Source organism: Armigeres subalbatus, chromosome 2 (genome assembly GCF_024139115.2).
Source record: "Armigeres subalbatus isolate Guangzhou_Male chromosome 2, GZ_Asu_2, whole genome shotgun sequence".
In the NCBI taxonomy this organism is placed as follows: Eukaryota; Metazoa; Arthropoda; class Insecta; order Diptera; family Culicidae; genus Armigeres; species Armigeres subalbatus.
Window position 1 is genome coordinate 227,508,364 of NC_085140.1, and position 12,709 is coordinate 227,521,072.

The window sequence follows — 12,709 nt, forward strand, 5'->3', positions numbered from 1 at the left end:
CTCTTGGGCCTAGCAAAGTTAGATACGACTTATGCAAGATCAAAAATCAACTTTGAAAAATCACACTGAAGGGAAGGCATTCATTTATGCCTCTTGTTTATCGTCTATCATTGTTCATTTAGAACAAACTCTGCAATCCTTGTTCTAGATGTAAAATCACACGTCTAATCTCCACTAGAGACGTTTTATATCAAGATACTAGTGAAAAAGGTATATCTTTCCTATTATATACGGATTGTTCGGAAGAACTAAATTTGACACGAATTAGAAACAAGTTTTTGATTTCAATACAGATTGATATTTTATTTCGACATCGAATATTTATTTTGTTTGTTTAGTGCTTAAATTCGCTTTGGTTCTGAAGGCTTTCACAAGTTATATTTCAACAATTCGTGAAAGGAATTTAACGAAGTTTATCTTTACCAAATTCAATCATTAAACTTTTTAGCTGGTTCAACAGGTAAGAATCTTTAGTAAGGTGGGCTGGACATTCAGAGCAGATGTAAGATGAAAACTAGATAATGTTAAGAAAATAAATAAACATATAAGTAACATAAAAATATAACTAATATTTTATAACAACACCAATCTTAAGGATGATTCACTCGACTTACACGTTCAGTCTAGTGGCAATCGATGGCAGCTGGCTGAATTGCAAATTCAAAGTATAGAAGTGTCTTAGTGCTGTTTCAATGATTTAAGCACGTACAGCAATTACTAGAGTTATCCCATAATGTTCGCTTAAATATCATCCCCATTTCTGATTTTTCTGATATACAATTATATTCAGAAAAATGCTGAATGGCAAACATGGGTACGGTAGATGCTATGTTAGCATTTTGAAAAACATAATTGCCAAAGCTATATTTATTATCAACACCAGCATGACGAGTTGTTGCCGCGAGAACCAATCCTGGAAAAGAAGAAATAGATGCATTACTTAGACATTCGTTTTATTAAAAATAATATCGTTACAAATATAACGAGAATATGTACTAGAACAATTAAAATGGAAATAAATATAACATGTGATAAAAAAATGTATTGAAAATTCATGAAATATTAAAGAGAGTTCTCCCTTGACTTTTCAAAAGAACCTAAGTAACATTTTATTCTTTAATTAATTTGAATATTGCAATCAACAGACTAATATGAAAGCTTTTGATTGCAGTACTCAAATTAATTCATGAAAAAATGTTACTTATGTCGTTTTGAATACTTAAGCGAGATTTCAATATTGTCTCTCTAAAGTGAATAGCCAGAATTCTGACAAATCCGATGGAGCGTAATTTATCCTGATTGATGGTACCGTTTTGACTCAAATCACGAACAAGACTCATATTACTAACGGTGTCAGGCCATTTGGCCAAACGGGTCGTTTGGCCGAATGCCGTTTGGCCGAATAGTTTAAAAAATTACCTCAGTTTACGAGTGGCCCTACTTTCTTACTCCTTCTTCCTTACTCCATCTACCTTCTTCCTTTTGCTTTTTTCCCTCTCCATTCTTCCTTTTTTCTTCTTTTTTCCATCCTATATCTTCCTTCTTATTTCTTCTTTCTTCCTTCTTCTGTCTTCCTGCTTCCTTCCATCATCTATCTTCTTTGTTCCTTCTTTCTCTTCCTTCTTCCTTCCTTCTTTCTTTTCCTTCTTTTTCTTCCTTTTCCTTTTTCCTTCTTTGATCTTCCTATTTTCTTCTTTCTTCTTTCCTCCATTGTCTATCTTCTGTCTTCCTTCTTCCTACTTCCTAACAGTTTACGAGTGGCCCTTGTTCCTTCCTCCTTCTTTCTTCTTCTTTTTTTCTTCTTCTTCTTTCTTTCTTTCTTCTTCCTTATTCCTTCTTCCTTCTTCCTTCTTCCTTCTTCCTTCTTCGCTCTTCCCTCTTCCATCTTCCTTCTTCCTTCTTCCTTCTTCCTTCACCCCTCTTCCTTCTTCCTTCCTCCTTCTTCCTTCTTCCTTCTTTCTTCTTTCTTCTTTCATCTTCCTTCTTCCTTCTTCCTCCTTCCTTCTTCCTTCTTCCTTCTTCCTTCTTCCTTCTTCCTTCTTCCTTCTTCCTTCTTCCTTCTTCCTTCTTCCTTCTTCCTTCTTCCTTCTTCCTTCTTCCTTTTTCCTTCTTCTTTCTTTCCTTTTCCTTCTTCCCTCTGCCTTCTTCCTTCTTCCTTATTCCTTCTTCCTTCTTCCTTCTTAATTCTTCCTTCTTCCTTCTTCATTCTTCCTTCTTCCTTCTTTCTTCTTCCTTCTTCCTTCTTCCTTCTTCCTTCTTCCTTCTTCCTTCTTCCTTCTTCCTTCTTCCTTCTTCCTTCTTCCTTCTTCCTTCTTCCTTCTTCCTTCTTCCTTCTTCCTTCTTCCTTTTCCTTCTTCCTTCTTCCTTCTTCCTTCTTCCTTCTTCCTTCTTCCTTCTTCCTTCTTCCTTCTTCTTCCTTCTTCCTTCTTCCTTCTTCCTTCTTCCTTCTTCCTTCTTCCTTCTTCCTTCTTCCTTCTTCCTTCTTCCTTCTTCCTTCTTCCTTATTCCTTCTTACTACTTCCTTCTTCCTTCTTCCTTCTTCCTTATTCCTTCTTCCTTATTCCTTCTTCCTTCTTCCTTCTTCATTCTTCCTTCTTCCTTCTTCCTTCTTCCTTCTTCCTTCTTCCTTCTTCCTTCTTCCTTCTTCCTTCTTCCTTCTTCCTTCTTCCTTCTTCCTTCTTCCTTCTTCCTTCTTCCTTCTTCCTTCTTCTTTCTTCCTTCTTCCTTCTTCCTTCTTCCTTATCCGTTATCCTTTCTACCTTCTCCTTTCTCCCTTCTTCTTCCTTCTTCCTTCTTCTTTCTTTTCTTCCTTCTTCCTTGTTCTTCCATTTCCTTCTTTTTCTTTTTCCTTCTTCTTTCTTGATTCTTTATTCGCCCTTCTTCTTATTTGTTTATTCTTCATTCCAAGATGATCTTGCTTCGTATTGCTTGCTACTTGTTATCTTACTTATCATTTCTTATCTATCACATCTCACTTCTTACCAAAAACTTTACACTACTCATTTCTCATCTGTCACTTCTCCCTTCTTGCTTCCCATTACACACACTTCTTGCTTTTCTCTACTTACTTCTCACTTCACACACTTAATAAGTAAATGTATTTCAACTATTCGGCCAAACGGCATTCGGCCAAATAACCCCAAACCTTACTAACAATGGCATTGGAGGATCAAGATTACAAACGATTTAAGAAGGAATATGAGTGTTGTTCAGAATTTGAGTCGAAACAGTAGTGCAAATACTGGAAAAATGACCAATAATGGACTCTCCGCCCAATGGCAAGTTCTGCATCTCCCCTGTGCGATACTTACATAAAACATCCGAATATACGACGTTATTCGTTAAAATCGACATTTTAAAGGCTGACTGATTTTACCCTATAGTAGACACCCTGGAGGTCTATAATATGACATTGCTTTCCAATAGTTGATCCTCCATTCGATTTTCATGTTCAGTTAGTCCATCGTTGAAGAATCGACTAACGGGAGGGCCCATATACCCAAGGTGAAAGAAAATTACAGAAAAGCATGCGCTCTGCTACTCTGACTCATGCTCGCTGTTAGTAAAGCATGACTTCCACATCCACCAGTATGTTTGGTAGTGTTTCAAAATCGAGGACAAACCATCTTCCACAGCAAAGTCTCATTGTTTTGTGCTCAAGGTCTACTTCTGCTGCAATCAGTGGCGCCGGGAGTGGGTGGGACAAGTAGGACATGTCCTACGCATGAAAATACCTGGGTAGGACAGTCGAAGCATTGATATTTTCCAAAAAGTCTTGAATTTCCTAATAGTGAAGACAATACACAGAGAGCTGGATTGATAACGTCCTCTTTATTGCGTGTCTCTAGATTGTCTGACATTACATTTATTGATTGCTGCTGTCTAACCCTATTCAATGCCTACTACGAATACCTACAGCTCGGCCATCCTAATTTTCATTTTCAACTCTTCGTCTTGGAAAGTCGCGTAAGATCATCATCCCACTTCTGAATTGAAGACAATACACAGAGAGCTGGATTGATAACGTCCTCTTTATTGCGTGTCTCTAGATTGTCTGACATTACATTTATTGATTGCTGCTGTCTAACCCTATTCAATGCCTACTACGAATACCTACAATAGTTTCTGCTTTTCCATGAAATTGTTGAAATTTTTCTGGAAGTACGTAATCATTTCTGTTAGTTCAGGGAGGCTCAGATAATTTTCTGAAATTTTATAATAACTGACAGACCGACAGGTGAATTAAACAAAAGTTGAACGACGATATAAACGATGATATACAGCTTAGCTTAATTTAGCTTAGACTGACTGTACTTGTCAATGGTTGCTTCTCCGCTAGTAATGAGTTCTAAATTAAGAAAAATCACTCCAATAAAGAAAAAAAACGCGACTTATCAGAACTGGTGTAAATTGCGCAACGATCTAAGTGAATAAAAGTTGGGATTTACCATCTATTCTGAATACACACTATTTATAACGCTTATATTTAGATCAATTACGGCGCCAGTTACTTGGGAAAGGAGAGAAATGTTAATATGTAGTTTTTTATGCTATTAGAGATCGAGAATACCTCTGCAACAGAAGTATAGATCAAGGATTCACTTGGAAAAGTGATGTAGTCAATGCCACATTATGTGATGTATTCTCCAGCAGTCACTAGACTACCGAGCTCATCTCCGAAAGATAAACTAAACAAGAAATATGCAAATATGAAGTAGTTTATAATGATTGTAGTACACCCGGATGTGTGATAGCAAGCCTATGAAGAGATTCGGAGTATCGTTATTCTTAAGGTTTCTGAAAACCCGTGAATAGTACTGAACACCCTGAAAGATTCTTGGACGATCATAAGCTCTCATAAGACCATAACGATGATTCTGAAGATTACTAAAGGTTTGAATTCCTAGAAGCTAATGATAATTGATTGAAACCATTATTTTTTTTTAAATTACAGAATCTATAAAATTCGTAAAGATGTTTGAAGACATGCTTCTTGGAAATGATCTACGAACTCTGGAAGTGTAATGATGATTAATTCGAAATTCAGTTTTTGTCCTACCCACGTCATGGAACGTGACCGCGCCTCTGTTTATAGTATTCAAGGGGCGTGCACTTTACTAACTCGTAGATATATCTACATCCGTGTGCCGCTGATCAAAATTCCTACGTCCCGAAATTGAGAAGATCTTCCCACGGAAATCTAGGAGCTTTTCCAGTTGAGGTGGTTATTAACTAGAATTAGCTCGATATAGTGTTTATCGGCTTTGCGGACCCCTTAAAACGCTATATTTATTCTGATCCAGAGTTTCGGTACATTTATTAGTCTTTTTCAATCGATTGCAATGATGCTGCGTTCTATTGTTTTTCGGTGCTTCAGACATAAAATACAGGCCTTTGAAAATGACGTTTTTATTTCATGAAAAACAGTGCTATCTCTGCAGTCCACTTATGTATTCACTCGGTTGTGTAACCAAAACGTCCATTTTTTATGCTCTTAAATCTATATTGATTTTTTAGGTCACCCTAACATTATTATTTGAAATGTGATACAAACGACGTACAACAATGATTTCTTCAGCAAAGTGCCTCAAAATTTAATAAGAAACAACTTTCTATAACATCGTACAATGCTAGAATTAGAATATATATTTTTTCCTCCTAATTACCCGGCGTGGCCCATCGTGCATTGTGGCTGGGCGCCAACACCACGATGCCAAATTTGTCCCGACTGTATTCTGTGCAAAGGATTTAACTGACTCCTAGAATCTTCAACTTCAGACGCTTCTCATTGGCAAGGTATACTAGTTTATCCTGTTGGGTTGTAGTTAAAACGTTTAATATTCTAATTCGTGTCCGTTGTTTCGCGCTAATGATCGTTACTGTTAAATCAGTTCTAATCTTTCTCTATAGGTTTCTCAAACAATAGTGTGGTATTCCTCAGGGCAGTAACTTAGGATTGTTATTCTTCTCAATTTACATTAATGATATTGCGAAGCTCCGTTTGACAGGCCAACGGCACCCATTTAATGTAAGCCTTTGGCTTATTTATATCAGAATATTACGAACAATATACAACTAGTTTCGCTCTACCTTTTGAATGAACTACTGTCTCTGAACTTAATATAACTTAATTAATAGTCAGTTCAATCAAATTTTATTGCCTATTTTTCAGGTATCGACTTCGATGTAAATATGTACATTATGCGGAAAATTTGAGAAATATATTGGAGGTAACTATTTACCTTCGATTTACCTTAGCGTCAGAAGCCGCATAGTCGATCACAATCCATTTCCCAAACCAAAGGTTAAAAATACCAATCTAGCGTACTGAGCGTCATGTATTCGAGTCCCATCGAAGGAAAGTGATTACCTTCAATACATTTTCAAATCAAATTCTACAGTATAACAACGCTCGGCCTCATGTAGCTGTACATACCTAGCAAGGTTTCGACTTTTCGTTTCGATGAGAACAAAACAAGTGTTTTACGGGCCCAGAAAGAATCTATTTTCGTTATTTATAGCGAGGGATGTCATTCACCTACCAGCTTTGGAAGAAAACGAAAATCGTGCATATAAGGTGAAATTTCTTTTTGTTTCATCACTTTTACCTCTCACACACTTTTCGCGAGAATTATCGCAGAAAAAATATAAAAATTGTATGGCCACGGCGGGACTCGAACCCAGAATATCAACAATAATAGCCTATGGAATGCGCTCACTCTAGCCACACCACCACGCTATCTGCATGTTGGTAACAGGTCATTTGTACCACAAAGGCTGCTACCGTTTTCATTGCTGATGGCACCGAAAAAGTTCGTTTATGGAGAAAACGAGCAAACCAGTTTCCCGCGTCAATCGAAGTGAGCGAAAAATGAATTACTCTTCGACCGTTTTTCTTTCCAGAAAAGCGATTTTTTCCCGAAAGTTTTCGTGAGAGGAGCATCCTGTGCTCCTGAGATCGAGTGAGCAGTACGAACCCTGATACCTAGAAACGGTTAAATATGAAGTTCTGGCCCACCCGCTACGCGCTACAGATCCACAGATATTGCACCCCGAATATTATTTGTTCCGTTTGATAACACATGCAGATGATCACCAGACAAATCATATCAAATCATCGATAAATCCCTCGATTTGTCTGTCCTTTGACAAACAGTTTCATCGTCATGGTACTAAGCTCTGCCAGAAAAGATGGAAAAAGAGTGTGGCGAGCGATGGACGATACTTTGATCAATTCTTTTTCACCCATATTTTCATAATAAAGTTGAATTTCAACTAAAAACAAACGGGAACTTTGTTGCATACTTAAAATAATTAGCAGTCGGAAATTACACTAGTGGTCGGTTTTATAGAATATGTAACTATAGTGTGCTTACAATTCTTCTCGATGTTGGAAAGTGAAACACTTTGTAGAGGATCAATTGAAGATCAAGTATGAGGATGTTATCCGGAATGAACCATGGAAGCATTATTTGCCCAGGATTTTGAAAAGTTTATCAGTGCTGCGGATGATTTTTTTTATTGTTATTGGTAAGGGGCTGTACACATATTACGTTAGCACTTATAGGGGGAGGGGGGTTGGTCAATATCTTACGCTCCATATAAATACAAATTCATTTGTATACAAATTCATATATGAAAAAAATCTTACATGGGGAGAGGGGGGTCGAAAAATCCAGAAAATTTGCTTACGTAATAAGTGTACGACCCTTAACCACAATACCATTGTAACATACAGTAATCGCACCCAAGAAAAGAATCGAGCAAGACAACTGCAACGTCATTAATTTCTTCAAATGACGAGATATTTAGTCAGGCCAACTTCTCGCTGATAAACAATAATCAAATGCCATCATCGCCTCCAACTATTAATGATCCCACAATAGAAGAACTATACAACGAAACGACGACGAGAGGACTGAAATCGAAAACAACGCATTTTATTTATCGTCCGACTACAACGAGATAACGAACAAACGACGGCGGTCAAAGCGGATGAGATAGAAGGTACAAATATGACATATATACAGAGGGAAAGACGGCTTTGGCAGGTTTTGTTCTATTATTGGCAGGGGGTTTCTGTCGACCAAATTTTATGAAATTTGGCCACAATATTCTTTGATATGCAAAGAATGCTTAGGCCAAATTTGAGCCTAGTCAGTCATAAAAAACCCCCTGCCAATAATAGAACAAAACCTGCCAAAGCCGTTATTCCCCCTAGGTACAAATCAGTGTTTCTTCAACTTAGACCTGGATTAAATGGATGGATAATAAAAATGGGTAGGGCTCTAGTACTAAGCAGTATTAGGTGATATCGATTCTATAAAACTGAATGGTGAGTGAGCCTTAAATAAACAGGACGAAAACAAAAAGATTTTGAAGAATGTAGGGGCAATTAGATTACTATTACCATTAGCAATGCTTACCTTCACTTTTGGACTGACTAGATATAACAACGGGTTAGCCTTCAAACGTTCTGACTCATCTATCTGCCGCCTCACTTCCTCCCTTCTGGCAGATCCAAGCATTGAGACTTCTTCTCTGCTCATCACATTAGTAGCGAACGGAAGCTGCTGAACATCGGGTAATGATTTTTTTCGCTGCAGAGTCGTATTCACAGGAATGGACTAAAAAATCAAGGATAGAATTAGGACTTAAAAACTCTAGGGAAGATAGGTTTGCGATATCAATTAGATTACTTGAAGACCAAGCCTGTCAAAAGTTTTTTTTTTCTTTCGCTGCCCAAATGTAAAATAAAATATTCGTCGTTTCACAACTCCCAGTGTATAACATCAAGAAATATTTATTTTTACAGTAGCTAAGCGATTCAGTTTAGTCACAGTATTTGTGGTTTAGTATTTCATGCATAAGTAAGTTTGAGAAATAAGGCTTATTCCTGAAAAGTAAATTCATTGTTTCATAGATAGTTCAATACTTCCTATACATATATATATATTTTTAAATTTTCTAATGCTTTAAATTAAAGTGACCAGATGGCTCAGATGTTCCGCTTTTCCAGGCATCCCACACAACTCCCCGCATTCCATGACGAATCTGTTAAGGACAAGTCTTCCGGAATCCAAATTTCAATCTACTCGTGCTCAGTTCGAAGAGCTCAATTCGAAAGCAACGCACATCTGTCATTTTTTCACGCATTCTGCGGTGCAGCAAAGCTGGAATGATAAAAATAACAGTTGTACGTTGCTAGGGTACTGAGTTATGTTCCCTTGAAAACGCGAGTGTAGTTTCAAATTTGGATTCCGGGAGGCCTTTCCTTAAGTCTGGGGGATCTATAGAAATGAGACGTATCTCTTTGGTGCTGGGTGCTGCTGCTAACGATGACGGCCACCCTATGATTCATCGTTTAATTTCAATATCATTCTCTATCACAGGCATCATTTGTGTATAGCAACGATCTCTACAAATTCCAATTGTGTTTTAGGAATACCTTTTCGAAAACATAGGATAGGGTCCATAGTGTGAAATTTTTCACTAATTGATCATTTAGTAATAGTAGTTATTGAGAATCGGAGTGAACCATGTCAAAACACTTGACAAATAAATACATTCGCGATTATAAAAAGCGCGTGGCTGACCAGCAGACGGGAAATCCATCGAAGCAACCGAGGACCGATGCGGAGCGAGCGCGGTGTTATCAGGCGAGAACAAAAGCGGCTAATAGCCTATTCAGATTACGCCATTAATGACATAATAATTAGCGTTTCAGGGTAAATACGCTTTATGATGTCATTATTTACGTAATATTCCATACATTTTGCGCTGTCAAAAGATACCCGCTAAAAAGAATTTATTACGAACAATTATTACGAGAGAGCTTTCGTTCTAACTGGGATGCAGGGAGAAATTCAACAAAACAAAACTGACAAGCGTCACGCTCTCTTTGCCAGAGAGAAAATTCTCTCTGTTTTCATTTCGTTTCGTAGTTGACAGTCATGCTCTTTCTGTCGCAGCAGGGTCGAATGCATGGTAGATGGAAATCTTCTGAGCGCTGAAGAATAACTCGGATTGTGATGGTTTTGTGGTATATGATGAAAAATAATGATGATAATTATTTATTCTCCACTTATTCAACATGAATTGTTTAAAAAACAGATGCTCTCTAGAATTAACATGAAGTATTTAACTTAAACCTAGATTTAACAGAACAAATCGAATAAATTTTCAAAGTTCAAGGGCCAATGCGGAAGACAATTTAAAACGTAGGAATGGTTGTAAAACGAATATATTTGATGAATAAACATGATTTCATAAATTGTTTCAATTCTGCTCCTTGAATGGCTTAGAAAATATACTTTGGATTTCAACATTTTTCACGTGGGACAACTGTACGATTTGAATTAGATGTATATATAAAGTAAAATAACCTTAAATAAAACATGGATTGGTAATGCATTAATTCATCCAAAATCCAGTTTAAATTATATCACATTCACACGATTCGATTTTGTTAGAAGCTGTATCATTGATTGTCGAGTAGAACGCAATGGTTCAGTTTCCATTTTTGAAAAAAAAATTAAATGGCTGAGTTGCCCTTCATACATGGAGATACTGGTCCAATCGTCCTTTTTTTATTTATTTGTGAGAATTCCCAAAAGTATCTAAATTTTTCTATCAAATCTCCGTTCGATCATAGTACAGAATCAAAATACTTTTTAAACTTGAAAATAAATTGAGGAATAGTCTGATTCCCCGAAGAACGGCGCACCCAACTAATGAATGTAGCTTCGCTCATTATCCTTAATGAGAGCTTCAAATATTCTTCAAAAATCCCATTTCATATTTTTTTTATATTTTTTTTTTTTGTAGAAACTTTGTTCAGAAAAAATGTTCGATTGTCGCCACACAAATGCTTGATTTCGCAAATTAAATTTTAAAACTCTCCTTAAATTCAACCCTGTATTAGCGTGCAAATGAGGAAACATGGAAATGTCAAGATATATTATCTTGCTGCAGTCTGAACACCTCGTAATAATTGGATACCCTCTCACTTAACAAAGTCATAAATAGCCCAATCTGAATAGGCTATAAACGAAAAGCATTCCCAAACATTGGTTGGGATGCTGGAGAAGGGCCTTCAACTCGAGGTAGGAGATTTAAATTGTTTCATATGTGGAGGTTTGCTTGTCGAATTAAATCGACAGTATAATAGCATGACAAATTTAACTAATGCGAAATTTTAGCATTTTTCCATAAAACATTTTATGTTGAGGAATTAGTGAGTCGCCTATTATCAGCTAATGTTGTGTTGTACACCTCTTTAGTGGAAACATGAATTTCGATTCGTAACTAACTCATAGTATACAGACATTCATCCACTAATTGGTTATTATCATTGCACCAAAAGGTTTTTCGTAGTTTACGTCGGGCGGTCGTGTCTTGCACACAACCCTTCTGATTTTTTTATATTTAAAGTGTAATGCACAGAAAATAGAACATGGAATGGTCAAGGAATGATTCCTCTACTAAATTCTTTGAGAATTACGGAGCTAGAAAATTTCGTAACGCTAATAACTCCTGCTATGTAAAGTAAATAAGGCTGTCACTTTTCCTTACGGAAAAAATATTCCGTCCCATTATTCCGCAAGGAGAAGTACATAAAATGTACACTTAAATGTACAGTACCATCAATGGGCAGGTGAACGCTTGAACTACCTGTTGGTGGTGTTGGTTTGCGTGGGAGTGCTCGTCAAATCGACGTTTGAATCTTTGTTTACAAAAGCAGATAAGTCGTTTTGAAATTATTGTATTGATTTCTCTCATTCTTGATCAGCTGTCAAATTTACTTAGGGTAAGTGTTCTGGTTTTGGCCAGCTTGGTGTCTAATGTGGTGTACTCTAAAAAATGCAAATTTTCCAAAAACTATATGTAACTTTTAACAGCGAAGAAGCATAAGGGATATATCTCCTGTTAGAGCTAATAAAAATCTCGGAAATTGTTATATCTTTGGAGTTATGCGAGGAACTGGCCCAATTAGGAACATGGCCAAAACTGATACAGTTGCCCTAGGTAATTTGATCAAATTATTCGTGAACCCTTTCCGCCTGAGCAGCTTACTAGGCTTAAAATGGAAAAGTTTCTATACACTTATTCATAAAAGTCGTTTTACAATTATTCGTCGTTTTGAAAAAACCCAAATGCATATTTTTTCTAGAAAAATAAGTCACGGTTTAATTTCTAGAAAATGAAAACATTAATAGAAAAAATATTTGGAGGGCGTAGTAGCAAACAAGATATAGGGAAACTATAGAGAAAGATTGTCGCTTCGGTTACCTTTGTTCTGCTGTCTGCTGAAGCATTTTTTCATATTCTCTATCCCAGCCAGCATAAGATGTTCTGGACTGCGACGACAGCGGCAACTTTTCTCTATAGTGTATAATCTCTTTTAGCGAACTCCTGCCTGTTCCTTAGAGTAGAGTGGGGCAAGAGTACGCACTTAGTTTTCAATCGATCATGTGGCCCTTATGAAGCAAGCTTCTGCATATCAAATCAGTGTCGATGATTCATATACTCTTCCTTTATGTTACCCACTGGAAAAAATATTGAAACTATTGAAATTCGTTTTAGTAGAACCCTTATTCCAAGAGAAGTGAAAAACGCACTCTTACCTCACCGGTGGGGTAAAAGTGCGCATCGGGTGGGGTAAGAGTACGCATTTATCCAATCAGGTGCTTTAGGTATATATTAACAC

At 36.9% G+C, this 12,709-nt stretch overlaps 1 protein-coding gene across 10 annotated transcripts in view; it reads right to left on the reverse strand.

Moving 5' to 3' along the window:
- Positions 1–275: 275 nt before the first annotated feature.
- The window catches only part of LOC134211809 (uncharacterized), a 105,744-nt gene continuing 93,310 nt past the window's right edge, over positions 276–12,709 (reverse strand). For 9 of the 10 annotated variants that reach the window (XM_062689075.1, XM_062689072.1, XM_062689074.1 and 6 more), the window contains 2 exons: positions 8,427–8,627; positions 276–913 (listed from right to left, as the gene is read on the reverse strand). In XM_062689075.1, coding sequence (XP_062545059.1) covers positions 827–913; positions 8,427–8,627 — 288 coding nt within the window. In that variant the 3' untranslated portion in view covers positions 276–826. The remainder of the gene's footprint in view (positions 914–8,426; positions 8,628–12,709) is intronic. The other variant, XR_009979106.1, reaches the window with a different exon arrangement.